At 42.0% G+C, this 17647-nt stretch overlaps 1 protein-coding gene across 1 annotated transcript in view; it reads left to right on the forward strand.

The window, feature by feature from the left end:
• Positions 1–17551, forward strand: part of slf1 (SMC5-SMC6 complex localization factor 1) — a 36571-nt gene extending 19020 nt beyond the window's left edge. The window contains exon 18 of the mRNA XM_042420851.1: positions 16558–17551. Coding sequence (XP_042276785.1) covers positions 16558–17054 — 497 coding nt within the window. The 3' untranslated portion in view covers positions 17055–17551. The remainder of the gene's footprint in view (positions 1–16557) is intronic.
• Positions 17552–17647: the final 96 nt, after the last annotated feature.

Genomic DNA, 17647 nt, shown 5'->3' on the forward strand with positions numbered 1-17647 from the left:
TCTGTAGTAGATTTTTAACCCAACCTGTGTCACTGTCAATACCATATATACGCATACATAAGCATGTTCAATTAAAAATGGTTCTTCTAACTCTGTGGCACATGTTTATATTTCCTAATTGGATGGTATAAACCCGACTGTTACCATATGTCTCCATGTAATCCATCTTCCTTGAAGCGATTCATTAAACCAAATGGTCCCCGTCACATTGATGGAATCATATAATGTTAAAATAAAACACCTTTAACTTGTCTGGCCAGTCAGCTGCCAAGAGAGCTAATCTGTAGAATTAGCTATTTAGCTAATGATTTACTGCAGTGGTGGGCTGAGTGTCACTGCTGCTGTAGCCAAGACAAGCTTTCAATTTAATGTAGCCGACAAATGTAGCTGAGCTTACTGACGGATTGAATGCTGCTTTCGACCTTATTAGCAAGGCCAGTTTTATCTTAACTAGCTTCATGGTAGAGCGAGGAACCTGTTGACACTTGGAATTGACAGAGTATCAGACATGAGGTCTTTTTAAAGGGTCACTCCACTAATTTTACACATCAAGTTCAGTTTATTCATCACAGAGAGTACTATTCAGCCCGTGAAAACGGTTGGATAATGTCTTCTGTAACTTCCTAAAGTCTGAAAAAATAACCCAGATGATGTCATCAGGGTTCATTCAGCTTGGGCTTGGAAACTTCATATTTCTATATGAAGCCTGTGCTACAATGTGGGGGTGTGGATTTTAAAGACATGGGCATTTACAAGGCGGAGAAGGTCTAATGAAAGCTGCTATTGAGTTGCATTATGGGAAATGAAGGATCCAGTGTTTTTGGAAATGTCAGACTAAAAGTCAAGATTTCTTAGGCTCTGCTGCTTGGATTTTGATGATTCTTTTTAAAATCTCTTGTAAATCTCTCAACTGTATGGAAATACAAAACTAAATCAGTGGACTACCCCTTTATTGTGTACACTCAGTTGTTAACAATTTGTGTGTTATCTGAGGGTATTTTTATTGGTAGTATTGTGGTGAAAGTTATTGGCCGAGGACAAGACAAGCTCAGGTTAAGAAACTGATGTTTTTTAGATAAGATGCAAATACATTTCTACTGCTATTTACGTTTACCTACAGTGCCTTTAGTGCCTGAACACTAATATACAGTGCAACAAGGACAAACAGAATTGGTGCTGGGTCCCAGAGGCCGTAGCGGTTGCCTACTTCTTCACTGTATGAATTCTAGATCATCTATATAATCTCTCCCTCTGCCCCCAATGCTTGTCTTCATAATCCTCATGCAATCCTGCACTACAGTGTCTGTCCAAACCGATTATGCTATCACCTCATAAGATGTCTGTTAATGTCTTTTTGACAAGATTAAAGGAGTCAGGATCTGCCGCTCGCGAAATTCACATGCAGGTTTTTGTTGGAATGTGTCACAACAGAACTAGTTTGTGCGTCTGCATGTTCGCGTGCCACATACAGTCTGAGCTCAGGGGGGTTGAAGTGAGCGTGACGGGTGTCAGAGCTCAGGAGAAGGTGGCATAGCTGGGTGTATGGCAGCAGGTGGCAGAGGAGGTGTGTGTGTGTGTATGTGTGTGTCTGTGTATTTGGTAGGATGGGGAGGGGGTGCCATTTGCCATCGTTGAACAAGTCTCTCATGTAACATACCTCTGCCTCCGCTCACTTCTCAGTTTGACTAATTATAGTTAATTTGATTCGACTTTCCCATTAACACATGTACATATTCTGTCCTCAAAAAATAAATTAGACTGGGATTGTTTGGTCCCGGAGAGGAAACAAGTGAGCGCTCCTTTTTTCTTTTTTTTTTTCTTTCTGTCTTTCTTTTTTTTTTTTTTTTTTTTTTTTTTTTGCCCTTCGTCAGAAACGGGAGGTAGAGCAAATTAAAAGAGGTCAGAGGAAGAAGCAGCTATCTGTATCTGTAAAATTAGAAGAGAGAGAGTGAGTGTGTGCGTGAGTGCATGCATGTGTGTGTGTCTGTGCAGCAGACGTCTGGCCTGCTGTCTAGGCCAGGTCTCTTCGCAGGGACCGAGCAGAACAACAGGAATGAGAATACTCTCAATTTGAAACACCTGCAGGCTTGTACATTATACTTCTTTTTCTCACTCGCTCTCTCCTGACTGTTTGCTATTTCCTCGCACCTTGATGGCGGGTTGTCTAAAGGCTACAGCAGGGAGTTGGTGAGGAGGTGGTCCTCATGACTCCAGGCTATACTGTCTCTCATGGTCTCTTTTCCCCGATCTCCATCTGGTTGCCATGGACACCATCGATAGGGCTATTTTTTCTTCTTCTTTTTATATTTTACTTACTTTAAGTCAGTTAAATGTGGAAAGTTTTGGCTTTAGGGCCACATCCGACTTGGTTACTATAACCATCTTTATGTTGTTGTTCATTCCAGTTTTTACTCCAAACTCCGGCAGGTCTTTTGTGCTTGTGGCGGCATGTCTAACACCCATACATCAGATTCCTTTTTAAATTTTGGCCTGGGAGACTCACTGCACTGTCCCATGATAGGAATACAGGCTAGTGGGCCAGATGCATACCCATTTCTCTCTCTCTTTATTTATTATATTCCCAGGTTTTTTGTTTCTTCTTCTGAGTGCCCGCTAGATCTCCTGAAACTATATTTTTCATTGAAGCATTCACCCCGTTGTCCTAGTTGTTTCCAACAGACAGGCTGAACCTAGCTGCCAAGGTTTTGATAGGCCAAAGAGGGCAACACTGACACTGGCACACCAACAAAGCCTTTATTTGGGAGTGATCTCACCCCTTTGTAAGCCTGTCTGCTTGGAGGCCTGTGCTCTGGGTGTGTGTGTGTGTGTGTGTGTGCACGCGCGCATTTTTAGGGGTGAATTGTAGGGGGGAGGAATGGATGGATCCCACCCCTACCCCCTCTACCTCAGTCCCTCCAGGCTTATAGAGCTGGCAAGGAAAGGATGCCATGGCTGAGGGCAAGGCTGACTCTGCTCTCCTCCCCTCCTCCTCCCATTGCCCAAGGCCGTCCCACATGACCCTGTGTGAGTGTGTGTGTGTGTGTGTGTGTGTGTGTGTGTGTGTGAGTGTGTGTGTGTGTGTGTGTGTGTGTGTGTGTGTGTGTGTGTGTGTGTGTCTGGCTTGTTTTCACACATTATGGATGTGGCCTTGGCTATATATTTTGGTGTGTATGTGTATGCATGCACAAATATTTTCTGAATCTCAAATACTGTAATGAGTGTATGCTGGCTTGCAGTTAAATATCTGTAAGTGTGTATGTGTGCTGACATTCCCTTTGCTCCCTATGCTCCTTCCTCAGCTGGTAGGAGTGTTTAAATTTTGCAGGGTGGCCAGGGCAGCCAGTACCCCTGATTGGAATGGAAAATGACCCGGAGCCTTAAGCTGTGCAGTTCAGACCTGGCACCCACACACACATAGAGGAGGCGTGTCATCGAGTGAAGGCGGTGGAGAAATAAAGAAAAGAGCCTTTAAGCTGTCATCCCTCGGCCCTGTGACCGTAATCACTGATGGCGTCCTCTCAATACAGCCCACCATGTTAGTAAGCGCAACTAGTCCATCCCCAACTCGTAAACACACACACATTCACGCACACTAACCAACTCATTTAGATGCTTACAGAGGAAAGAGTTTAGGATCAGAAAGAATTGTTCAGGTATGTTAAAGTGTTTTTGTTGTTGTTGTTTTTCTCTTGTCTAATTGCTTGACTCAGGTTCAAAGAAGGCAGGAGAGGTTGCTATGTACTTCAGTTTCTCTTAGGATTTTTGTGCATATCTTGTGCACACACAAGCGCACACATGCTTGATGCAAAGCATCCAGCAGTCCCTGCAGATCTTAATGTGAACGAGTGTTTGTGGAGCAGAAAGATGTCATTTGTTCACTGGCACAGGAAACACACAATCCCCTTGGACCATTGTAGTCAGTCATGGTTTGTCTGTCTGTTTGTCTATCTCTGTCATAGATACACACACGCACACACACACACACACACACACACAGGTAGTGCTTTAGACACACTCAGGCCTCTTCACTGTCAACACAGTAAAGAAAGTTCATTCCGCACAGCACTTATTTCCCTGTGGGTCCTGAACTGGCAACTGCGAGGAGCTGAGCGCTCGTACTATTAGAGGTGAGGCTGTGTTTTGAGCCCTCGGCTTAACTCGGGTGTTGATGTTTCAACTGCGGGTTTCTCCAGGCTGTATTTCAAGGACTTCCCTCATTGGGAATTTTCAACTAGGTTCTTCTTCTTTTTCCTCTCTTCCTGCCCCTCTCTCGCTACCTACCAATCCCTCCCACCCCACCGAACCTTTCTTTCTTCGTTTTTCGGGTGGTTGCCAGGATTAAGTGTGGAGTTCTATCCAACAGTTTCCCCCGATTGTTCCTCACTGTGCTCGAAGAGGAGAGTGAGACCCCTTTTCAGATAAACATGTGTGCATACGTGTGTTTTATACAGATGAGGAACCAGAGCTCAAGTGGAGTGGGGGTGATGATTTTGTGATTTGTTACCAAAGGTTTTTTGTAGCCTACTTATGCTTAGCACTACTTAATTTTTTTTAATCTTTTTTTTTTGTAATTAGTATTTTATTGAATTTTACTTCTGTCCACATTAACAATGTGGACATGTTAGAAAAATGCATAGAGTGCGTACTTCAGTGGTTATAATTTGAGACTTAATAAGCAAAAATTCGAAGTATTTTGCAATGTGTAAACAATCTATAAATCAGCGCCTAGGTCTCTGAATCCATAAGCATAACAGAACCTCCCATTTCCCAACGGACACGGACTAACCAACGGTCTTGATTAACCAAAATAAGCCTCTTTCAGCAAATTTGTTCGTATGATGCCACTGTTGCGGACTCTGTGAACCGTTCCTACAAAGAGGGCTCACCTGGGTTCCTCCAGTTTCTCATTATAATTTGCTTTCCCACCATTATACTAGTCTAAATAAAGTCATCAGCTTCACAGTGAGTTGTCATTTGTGGATCACTGAGAACATTTAGCCATGGGCAGAGCTCAAAGTTGGTCTTGGTAAGGTTTTATACGTTCATGAACCTTTAGCCAGTAGTTCTGAATCATAGGACATTCCCAGAGTGGGTGAAGAAGAGTCCCTTCAAAACTGCAGCACTTCCAACAGTCAGCATTGTCCCTAAGCTTAAGCCCAAACAGTCTGGAAGGGATCCAAGAAAAAGTGATTGAGATTCTTAAACTGGATTAATCTAATTTTGATGTCTCTTGATACCCTCTTAGTGTTTTCACATACTGATACTGATACTTACATATGATCCCACTCTTTCTTTGTAACATCAGTGTTCAAATGTACTGCACAAGTTAACGTCAGCATGACAAGACACAGTAACTGTCTGCTGGAAAATCACTGCATAATAGATAGACGCCCAGTGTTTCCCCTATAATAGTACAGGCCTGGTGGGCCATCAGGCCAAAAAATATTTTTTTTAAATGCCAAAAATAGCGCCAAATTCATTCATCCATTCAGAAATCAATAGCGTTTGGGAGTCTCTGAGCAGCACTGTTTCAAAACGTGAGTCAACATCTGTGTCATTACCTGGGAAACTGCAGGTAGCGTAACTCCTTTTAAGGAATAAGGCGGTATGTAAGCGAGTGAGTGGTTAAGCGAGAGGGCGATCATCAGAAAAGTGACAGTGAATGAGAGAAGAGCAGAGGAAAAGGTTAGCAGTAAGGCCATATTCCAAATCAGGCGGTGCGGCATTCAGCCGCAGGGTCGAGCGGAGGTGTGGGCGTGTTTATTTGTCCTCTGGAACGTAACCACTGTGAAACAATCAGAAACTAACATTTTATTAATATGATTCATCGGCTTTCTTGCTTTTCATTCTCGCTCGACCCCTCAGGCAGTAGGCATAATGATACAATACTAGTTTAGGGAGACCCATGCTACCCTTACTGGTTGGCAACTGAAGCTTTTCTAACTTTATCCTTGGACATTTACCATTCCATTAAAAAGTTTTTGCAAATATGGTTGAACCTTTTAAAGTACATATGGGATATGGCAATAGGAAGACATTGAAGCAAGTAATTCAGTTTTGGGATACAGTTCATCTTGAGGACATCAACTTTTCCCCATAATGATAAAAATGATGGTGACCACCTTTCCGTATCTAATGAATTTTTCATAAAAAGTCCAAATTCTTTTCAGTTATTTTGCCGATTTGTGGGGGAAGAGAATACCAAGATATTTTAAACCTTCAGTAGGCTAAAATGACCCTACCTGAAATAAAGTTTTTGGGCCGTATGAGGCTAGTGGAAGAGCCTCTGACTTAGACCAATTAACCTTATATCCGTATAGCTTGGAGAACAAGCCAATATTATCCAAATGTACTGGGACATATCTAAGTGGGTCCAAGGTAAACCACAATATATCATCTGCGTAGAGCACAAGCTTATGTGTAGACTCCTTAATTCCCTGAATATTTGGGCTCTTAAAAATAGCTGCTGCAAGAGGTTCAAGAGCTTGTCAGAAGAGCCCTGGTGACAGCACCGACCCCTGCCAGGTACCTCTACCAGGTGTAAAATAGGATGAAATGAGACCATTTGTTTGCACTGCTGCCTCTGGGTCTTTATAAAGGATTTCTATCCATCTCATAAATGTTTGGCCAAACCCAAAAGCTCTAAGTGTGTGAAATATGTATCTCCATTCTATCCAATCGAACATATCACAGTGTCAAGTGAAATAGCTGCTGGTGGACTGTTAGAATCCCACTCAAACAACGTAATATTTATAAGGCGTCTCACATTATCAGAAGAATTTCTACGTCTGATAAAGCCCACTTGGTTCAGATGGATAAGTGACCTAAGTGTTTTGTCTGATCTATTAGCAAGTATCTAGATAGCAGTAGACAATCGACTGAGATCAATCTTGGACAATAGCTTTTTGCAGTTAGGCAGGTCCTTGTCTTTTTTTAGTATTAGTGCAATAATTGCTTGATTGAAGAAGGAGGTATTCTACCAACTTTGAATGCCTCTGCAGCATCCTTTCAAATAATGTCAAAAGGTCTTCAGCATAACATTTAAAAAACTTGGTCATATAACTGTCTTAGCCAGCGGATTTGCCTGCTGTTAGGGCCTTGATTGCTTCAATTATCTCCTGTGAACTAATAGGTGAATCTAAGCCCTCTCGTTGTGCAATACTCGGCTTAGGGAGGTTTAAGTTGTTGAGAAACGATATTATCTCTTTGTCCATGGCAGAGCTTTCAGATGTATAGAGATTTATGTAGAATTCCATGAATATGAAATTTATCTCACTAGATTTGGTTGCCAAGTTGCCATCCCTATTGAAGATTTGGACTCTTTCTGTTTAATGTACCAAGCCAGAATATTTCCCACTTTATCCCCCAGTTCAAAAATAGTCTGCCTGGCCCTAAACAGAAGAAACTCAGTTTTCCTGGATACTATAGTCTTGTACTTGTATTTAAGGTGAATCAGTTCTTTTAAAACCCCTTCGGATACATTCCTTTTCAATTTGGACTCAGTGTTCTCAATTCTCCTTTCTAGATCTATGAGCTTAGCAGCATTAACCTTCTTTTTATGAGAGACATATTGAATAATGAATCCCCTTAGAAAGGAGGTGATCTTGTCCCCACCTTCCAGACCTGTCCTGATACTGTGAGCACGGTCCATTTCGATTCCACCCAAGTGAGGGTCAATTCCCAGGGACGTTGAGATAAATTTGTTTAGTATGCAGTAGTGTCGTTCTTTTCAGCCCTTTCTGGTATCCCAACAAATCCGAGGTTATTGCGTCTGGATCTGCACTCAGCAGTAGCCAGTCTGTCTGTCAGTAGGTGTATGTCCACTTTTGTGGATGCAGGATTAGCGTTCTTGCTAGCTTGCTTGGCTTCTGGCCTACTCACTCGTTCTTCCACCTCCGTAATGCAGGAGATAAGGGAGGATAGCTTTGTATCCATGGAATACAGAGATGGTAAAATTTCTTTCAGATCTGCAGTTTCCTCTAAGATCTTACTCTGCATCATTCGAATCTGAGCCACATCATTTGAATCTGAGCCATATCATGGTCTGTGGCTTTGCTAGCTGCAGGATCTTTGCTAGCTGCTTCTCCCTTGTCCTTATTGGCACTAATAGATACATAAAGTTAAGTTTATGTGGCTGAGCAAAGTTTTCTTTGTTCCATATTACTGCTAGAAGACAAACTTTTTAAGTCTTCTGACATGTTTTGGTTTCAATTAACCTTTGCCCACAAAAGTACTGATATCTGAACACGTTTGAGGATGAATAAAGGATATTAATCCCAAAGTCGATGAGTCTTATCCCTGTGTCACGTGACTCCTGCTCAGCACCACTTTTATAATGTACACAAACACATATCTTGGCCTTTTTTTTCTCTTGATACATTTAGTCAGCATGAAGGCCACCGGGAGCTAGCTTATCTGAGGAGGAAAGGGTAGAGGCCAAGGAACATTAAACTATTTTTATTTCACTGTCGTCTTTCACCTACAAGGTCCATCTTGAGTTTTAATGTCATATATTTATTTGTAAGGACTACATGATAATTGAGAGTGGTGAACTTGTAAGTGTTGAAAACATGCTCTTTCCATCTGCAAACAAAGCCGAGTTTCAAGGTTTAGTTCATTCCTTTTGTTAGCTTCTGGGCTGATTGAAAGGAAAAACAGCATGGTCATGGGCCAAAGATGATTTTGTTTTGTTGGCCATGAAGATCATTATCTGTTTCTGTGCTGCAGCCCTGAACTCACATCATCATACACTCTATGAAAACAAAATGTTAGTACTCTTTTTTTCCCCCTTTAAATTAAAACATTCAACAAGGACTCAAGAGAGGAATTGAATAGTATATTGAAAAAATAATGGAGATAAAAACACAGACAAAAAAGGAATTTTACTTACTTGAAAGTCATTAACAAGAAGTCAACAATGTGTATTGAAAGTCAACAATGGGGTGGTGTTTGAACAGTGGTGGAGTGGGTCATATAGTGAAAATGAAGTGTAGTAGAAAGACATTCAACAGCAGTTAAGTGTGTTTGCTTAAACTAATCTTTCAATGACAAGTTAAACCCTGCAGCGTGTGTAGAGTGTTGGTCTTTTAATTGTTACAGTTGTAAAGGCCACCTCTAGTTCACCTCTAAATTGTTAAACCGTCTCAAGAAAACAAAGAGTTTGGAGCTCTACAAGGATGTGCACACAGTGGAAGCAGCCATTCATTCATCAAGAATCTAAAGTAAAGCAGAAGTTACTAAGGATGACTTTCACAGCACAATGTCAAATAAAGGCTTGATAAAAAATTGAGAGAGAAGAGGCTCTGTTGCAATGGTGCAGTCACATTCAACAGTATTGTTATTGTTGCCAAAACTGTGTGTAAAGCAATAGTTTAAGTATATGATTGATAATAGGCCTCTCATCTTGTTGTAGTGGGAAAACCACAGGTGTTTCTAATAACATTAACAATGACTCTGCTGTATTCGAGTGCCCCGGTAAGCCTCGACAGTGTCACTGTGAGCCAGCATGCACAAGGATCCTGAAACCAAAGCAAATAAATAGAATTCAGCCATCTTTGATTTTATTATATACACTTTTGTTTTTTCTGACTGACATGTCAAAATGTTTTCTGTCAAAAGGGCCTATCCTGTTCCCACAACTATCCAGAGAGAATTTCTAAAAGATTACTTCCTCCTTGACTCGCCCCTGTTTATTTTCCTTAATTGAGAGAGACGTTGTTTCTGGAAAGAGATTGTGCTGTTGTATTTTTTATATTTTATTTAGTCATTTTTCAATGCTGTGAGAACAAAATGAAATTCCACTCACCTCTATTATACTGAGGTAGAGGCACAAACATATACAACTCAAAACCTGGGCCAATAAAAGCAAAACTATCTGCATTTTTTAACTGACCCTTTAAATTCACCCTTTCTGGGTTCATTTAGCAGCAGTCTGGTGTTGATGGGATTTTGTGGCATTATTTCCAGAAGTCACTTTAAATTTGGTGGCTGCACATTGCAGTCAAGTAATCAGTTTCTGATTACTGATGGAGTCACCAAATTATTAACTAAAAGATGCTGCTTCAAAACACACTTAGGCCTTGGACATCGATTCTTGGAGCAACATCAAAGAGCCTTTTTTAAAAAATTTTATCTTATTTTTTTTAACTAAACGAACACTCCACCTTATGCTTTCTAATTTGCACAGAACATCTATATTGTTGTGCTTCACCTTCTACCTTTGCACTATGCACACTGTGTATGAAAAAGAGCAAATAATACCAACATGACATAGTTTGCACTGGTCTTTTTCCATGAAAATGAGTTCATTTTGTAGAAAATTATTGTGTGTATTGTGAGTTCTAAAATCAGGGTTGGTCTCATGGCGTCAGTGTGGTCCAACCCGGGTGCTTGTCAGATGGTCCAACAGCTTCTGAAACCCCCTTCCCACGTACCTTTCTGACACTGGAATTGGGGAAGGGGCTGTATTTGACAATTTCTATAACTTGCCTAAACCGTCTGTTTCAATCTGACATTTAGTGATTGGCCAAGTCTGTTGAGATGACAATGTAAGCAGGGTTTGAACTTCTTTCTCAAGCTCTCTTCTGTCATTCTTTACACAACTACACTACTTTGTCACTTTTCGCATGTCACTCCTCTCTGTGATGGCAGGCTTTTCACTCTTCAAGTGTGGCTGTTTGGAGCAGCTATACATACTTTCACTGTCCGACATGGTCAAACTAGTTCCTCCCCAGCATACCCCCACCTTTACGTTTTCTGTGCTCATGGATTCAGCATTGGTTCCCCTTTGCTATAATGTGATTTGTAGGCACATTTCAGTCTTCTTATATCAAATTAAGCACTAGTTTGCTTAACTAAATGCGGCTGTGTGCATGTTAATAGCATCATAGGAAACTGTTTATCCGCTTGCACATGAAGATTCAGTGCATGATGTGGTTTTAGAGCCAACAGCTGATGGTTATGATTAGCCATTTCTGATTCTGAGAGTTCATTTAGGGCTCCACTCTGATCATTTAAGATGCTAATCGCCCACCACTGATCAGCATCCAGTAAATCAGAGTATATCTGATGCCCCCTCTCACTAGAAGTGTTGTAGTGGCAGGGGATTACACGAAGCCAGCAGCTGGTGTCCATGCCTTCACATCCTGCTGTACCTTATCACCCTCCCACACTTCCTGTAAAAGGTTATGATCTGACTGTAATCTGTGCCTGAACCTGTTAATCAGACACAACCTATTAAACTGACCATACTTTCACTGGCTATGTTGAAATGTTCTTCCTCTAATATTGGTCAATTGTATTTTCCTAATATGTAAAAAAAGATACTAATACTAAGATAAAGATATTGGCCCAACCGCTTCATCTAATGTACCCTCCACATTTTTCTCATCCATATTTTTTTTTGTTTTTATACTCTGATTATCACACTAGAGAGGGGGAGCGAAAAAAATAGGTGAGCGTTCAGACACTGTTGCTAAAGCAGAGAGAGATTTAAGCATATTCACATGTCTGGCCGGTCTTTCTTTTTCCTTTATCTGATGCCTCTCCGCTGGCTGCTCTGGTGCTTCACTTGGTTGGCCTTGTTGTTTTTGCTGTGGTTTCTAGTCGCTAGCTAGCAGCTCCCTGTGGATATGTGATGCCGTGCCCCTGGCTGCAGTTCGCACACTCACCCTGCCTCTCTTTTTCAGGCAGCGAGGGGGGAAGAGAGAGAGAGAGAGATAGAGAGAGAGAGAGAGAGAGAGGATGTTTACCATGCTGTGGAGCTGCCTGCTTCCCAGCTTGTCTGCCTCAGCCTCAGCCCCAGCCTCAGACCAGAGACAGAGAGAGACATAGGGGGAGGGAGCACTGCATCTTTCTTTCTTTCCTTCCCTCCCTCCCTCTTTTTGCACCAATTTTCCCCTCCTCCACTCTTGCTTTTATATTTCTTGTCTTCGCCTGCCCTCTAAAGGCCAAAGGGCTTTGCGCTGTGTATGTATATGTGTGTGTGTGTGTGTGTGTGTGTGTGTGTGTGTGTGTGTGTGTAGACTGCATCTGGCTGGTGCATCAGGCAGTGGCTTTTGCTCGGCATGTGAATTCCCCTCCCTCCGCCGTAGCTTCAGAGCTGAAGTCTTAGCGGGACATTTTTGCATTCATGTACACACACACACACACACACACACACACACACACATAAAGGATGGTGTAATTACCCTGTGCTCTCATGTAATACCCCAGGTGTTGTATTTATCTCCACTGCAGCATATCTGACACCCAGTGCCAGCACCTGGATTCACTTCAGTCACCGTCCCTGCACCAAAACCATTCCCCAGCTCATAACTGTGTGTGTGTGTGTGTGTATGTGTATGTGTGTGTCTGTGTGCAATACAAAATAAACAGCATGTGATGCTATTTTCATGACTTCTGTTGGTAAATGTGTCATTTAGCACTGGTTATGTGCAATGATGTCTGTATGTAGTGCAATTGAGCTGAGTATTAGTACACAAGACTGTAATTTCTATCCCCTGACGTAAGACAGTGAGGATTCTGTTGTCCAGTGTGTGAAAGAGTCTCATGCTGGTACGGAGAGAAATAAATAGAAAATCATTGGAAAGTTAAAGACACGCATAAAGGAAATAAAAGAGAGAAAGTCAGGCAGGTAAATATGCGACAAAGAGCAGACAGTTCGCATTGACACACACTGTTAGCTTTCAGGCAGACAGATCTACAATCAAACACGTAGCCATACAGTCAGTCGTACCGGCTTTCAGGCAAGCCGAGCCCAGGGCCGTGCTGCAGGGCTCCTCTCCTCCCCACACCAGTGTCATCCCTCCGGTTTGAGCCTGTCTGTCAGCTGGTTTTGACACAATGACGGCAGGGTACACTGGAAAACTGTGCCTCTCAATCTTGCATTTCTTTCTTCTGGCTTACTGATGATGTGAGCGAACAGAGCTGGGATTGACAGACATGACAGAAGGAATGCTAGAAAAGAGGCAGTGGTAGTTTAGATTGGACTGAAAGACTGTAGCAGATTGTGGTGATTTTATTTTGCATTTTTGTGTCAGGCAGTTTTATTGTCATTTCCAATTTTCATCATCAATAAAAGGGAATTTTTCCTGCTGGTCACTGCACACATAAAACACAAGTGCAACAAGATTTCCGTTGTTCAAAAATGCAGTTATAATATGGTATCTGGCTTGTAGTGTAAGTGATGCTTTGTGCTTAAATTATTTCTGCGATATTCGTTTACATATCTTTGCCGCTCCAACAACCGAATTTCCCATGAGAGGAGAACATACTGTAGGAGTTTCATTTTACTTAACTGCAAGGAAATTCATGCATTTCAAGAGTGAGTGGTGTAAAGCAATTTATAAATTTAGTTTATGCACATTCACTATGCATGCATGCATTTACTCTGCACATATCTAAGTATTAAATTTGAATTTAGCCTTTCTTTGTTCAGTTTTATATTCGTTATATCTAAATGTTCTTGAATTCTAACCCTACATCCAACAGATTATAACACTCACACACGTACACCATTTAAGAATGAGGAGCAATTCATATGACCCTGTATTGTGCCAGGGAAAGCAGAAGTATTAAGCAGAAGTGGAAGAAGTAAACTTTGTCCACTCTTCTCTTTTCCTCCTCAGGTAGAAAACACTGCATGACATGCTTAGGTTTGTGCCCCAGGCTGAGAGGATCCTTGCAGAACTCTGTCCAAGGCTGGTCCTCTCAAAGAAAGGCATAGAACAGGATGAACTGTAATGAAAAACAACCTTGGTCTTCCAAAACCATCCCATCTTTGTTAGAGTTCATCCAGAAGCGACAATGGCAGATCTATTTTCCAGCAGACATAGTGTTGCGAGTGTCTGTATGGGGTTCTATAGTGGTGGTTCAAAAAAAAAACAAAAAACATATCCACATTGTGGTGGACCTGCACCTTTCTGCAGTGTGTCATGCCATGGTCAGCTTCACACATTACAGTCACTCCTACTGGATGAGCATAATAGTGAGGACAGCTTGTTATAGGAACCTGGTGATTATGACCTGCTGTGAGCTACCTCACTCTCTCTCTCTCACACACACACACACCATGTCACTCCGTCTCCCTCTCCCTCCCCCTCGTCTTTCTCTTGTGGCCACTTTGATCAAATCTGTGCTCTTACGTCCTTGACTGCTGCCCCCGACGCCTGACCCCTGCATTTGAAATTTCCCCGCTTATGTAAAAGTTTATGTAGATTAATGCCACAATTTATGCAGATTGAGTTTTTGCCACTCAGGCTTGAAGCACTAAAAGGTAGATGAGCGCTGACCTTCCCCGCTAACAGCTACGTGAGCTCTCACCGATTATCTCATAACTGCTATACATAGTGTTAGTTCTGTGGCAGATAGAGAGATGGAGAGCAATTTCTGAATTCATAACTTTCCATTTTTAACTTTTTTTTTTTTTTTTTTTTTAAAGCGTGTCTCTTAAAACAAGGCTACATTCTGTCTTTTTGTCAAAATGGCATTTGGGAGGCTTAGTACGTGTGGTTTATGTCACAATACACCACACACACGCACACTCATGATTGTCCCTCCTTTAAAACATCATGCTTCCTGCAGCCCCACAGTGTCTGTCAAAGAAAAACAACTGCCAGCAGTGGTATCAACCAGCCTTTCAGCCGTCTGTGTGTCACGCCAAGCCTCCACAGAGCTGTAAACTCGCTCACAAGTGGCCGCAGCATTGCTGAGGTTGAACAGTCAAGTGCCATCAAGAGCAGTTTGCCATAGAAATGGGTCTATCTGAAAGCAAACAAAGGGCTCACACTTAACTCGACCCGCTCCATGTAGGCTAAGTGCGCACAGGCCTGTCTGACACTGGAAAATGGCTTTCAGTCTGAACAGACAAAGCAGAAGAGCAGAAAGAGGAGACGTAATTGTCACTGTTGTAACTTTTCTGGCTTTGAGAGAGGCAAAAAAAAAAAAAAAACTGTTGCATTCAGCTGTGACTGTCATGTTCAGTTTGAATGTGGCGAGGCAGGACTGAAAGGGTAAAGGCAAGGTTATTGCAGATGCTTTCAATGTAAAGATATTTGTATTCATCATAAAATTAGTGTGCCACATCTGTCTCTTTCGCTGAAATATTACCGCTGATCTTCATTGAAAGTGCAAGCCAAGATAGTATTGTGCCACAGTCACAAACGATTTGGATTAGTTCATAAACTTTGCTGGAACAAATCATCCTCACAAACCACTTTTTCACATCTCTATGAAGCGTGAACTTTTAACGGAGCAATTTTCTGATGTCACAGTCAAGGTCTGTTGCGAGTTTGTCACCCGCGGTAGTTCCCTGTGTTAGTGCTACTGTTGATACTGTAGCAATGAGCTCGCTCACAACATTACATCAAAAAGCTAACAGGAAAGCGGAGCCTCCATCAGGTCACTAGCCCTCTGTGCTTTTTACACAAACACAAAGTGACCCGCCCGTCACACAGTTAAGACAAGGTGTCAGCTGAAGTTAGCACTGAAGTGAGCTAAAAGCCTTGGCTGGCACTGAGGCCCAGTGGGAAAACAGCTGTTCACTTTAACTCCTCACTACACTGTGTGTGTGGGAGAGTTTCTGTATGTGTGTGTACTGTATAGCATATGGCTTCATGTGTGTGTCTGCGCACTATTTATATCCGTTGCTGTGTCCTGCCATTGACCCGTGCAGTGTCTCTTCCGCCTTATTTGATAATGATGCTTAACATTACACTTATTAACCTCCTAGTCTTCCATTCAAAATCAAATATTTCAAATTCAATCAAATCCTTCTGTATTGCAGCTTGCCAAAACTACAGGTGGATGTTACCAGATATCATTTTAAATCACCAAATGTCCTCTGTGCTAATTTCCTCAAAAGCACTTTCAGGTGATGCTACAAGAAACAAGAGGCAACGTAAAGATGAGCTTACTAAAGGTAGAATAAATACTGGTGGGTCATAGTGCATGAATGTTTAGGTAGTGTTTGTATTTAGATTTTCTGTTTTCCGTGTGTGATGTGATGTGATGTGCTTGTATCCTTGCACCTTCATACGGAGCTGTCTTGGATTGAGCGATCAGATCCTCTTAAAGACTTTCTGCCTTTCTACAATATAGACGAAGCGTTCTGTGCAACCAGAACAAATTGGAGTTGACTTTTGAGTATGTTTTTTGAAAAAAGTCATAATAACATCGATTCTGTAGCACAGTGTAACAGTGCAGAAAAAAAAAAAAATAGATGCCTGTCAAACATATATATAGGAAAACATTTACAGTCATGCTTGTCTCAGGTTGTTTCCTCTTGGTGCTGCATTTTGAAGGAGTCAGCAGAGGAATTTTGCACCACACACAGAGAACCAGTCGACTTTTAAGAGTAAGTGCTAGGTCATGCATACAGTCTTTTCAGGCACAATTATGTCATCATGGACGTACAAGCTGTCATGTGCATTATGTGTACTGTGTATGTACCGACACCTTCGAGGAACATGTAGCGGCATCGAGCTGTGAGAGAAATGTCTTCTATTGAGGACAGTAAAGGTTGTGTGATCTGACGCTGTATACTTCTGTCCCCTCCAGGCTCAGTTCTCCTCCAACAGACTGATGGAAACGGGCGGACTGCGCTGGATCTGGTCTCTGCAGCAAGTCAGAGGGAGGAGCTCCTCCACAGCGCACAGGTCGGTGACTCTACCCTGAGAAAGAACGTGTCCGAGGTCTTGAACCTGCCCCTCCTTGAGGCCGGATCCTCTCTGCTGTCACACCTCATTTTCTCCTACCGGCAGGAGAGGGGCCTGCCCAGCCACACACAGTCCAACGACAAGACCCACAATCTGGGACACAGGCTGGTTAGAGCCCTGGAGATGCACTCGCTTGAAAAAGTGACTTTGGGCTGGACAGACCAGCGGGCAGTGAGGCTGGTGGCGGATATAGAGACACTGTTGGAGCTCGGCAGAGGGAGTTACCTGGGGCAGGTGTCTCAGGCAGTGAAAGAGTGCAAAGGAGAGAACACTCTGCTACTAATGGAGGTACTGGGGGATCTGAAGTCTCTGGGAGAAGCACTAGTGGCTGATGTGTGACATAGAATCAATTGAAGAAGAAAGAAAACACATTGAAAAAGACATGAAATAAAGAAATAGGCAAGATAATCTGTGATTGAAATGTTCACCAAAGTGCATCTGTGTTAGTTATATCCACCTCTTGGCCTTCTGTGGATGCATGCCTTCAAACTAATGTGGCCTTCTCTTGTCTTCTCATTCAGGTAAATAGGTAAGCATGTGTTGTTGTCTTTTTTTAAGTTGACTGTAGGTTCATTTCTACAGACATACAGTTTTATTCTCATTTGATTGTAACCACACCATAGTTTGGTTCTATTTCACTACCTGTTTTGGTGTCAAATATTTTATACTTTGCAAATATTTCTGAAATGGAAAATGTTGTCATGGCAACACTAACATTTCTGTGTAGACTGTTACTACCTCAAGTTTGAGTTTTTCTACTTTTCTTAATGTTCAAAAATTAGATTGTTTAACAGATGTCACTATTATTTATAACAAAATAAAGAAAAATAAGTTGGTTGAGTTTTACACTTTTATGCCACGAAGTTAAAAAATTTCTGGTGTAGTATTTTAATACCAATAAGTCAGGGGGGGACATGGCAGCTGAAAGGCGC

The sequence above is a fragment of the Thunnus maccoyii genome, chromosome 9, assembly GCF_910596095.1.
Source record: "Thunnus maccoyii chromosome 9, fThuMac1.1, whole genome shotgun sequence".
Taxonomy (NCBI): Eukaryota; Metazoa; Chordata; class Actinopteri; order Scombriformes; family Scombridae; genus Thunnus; species Thunnus maccoyii.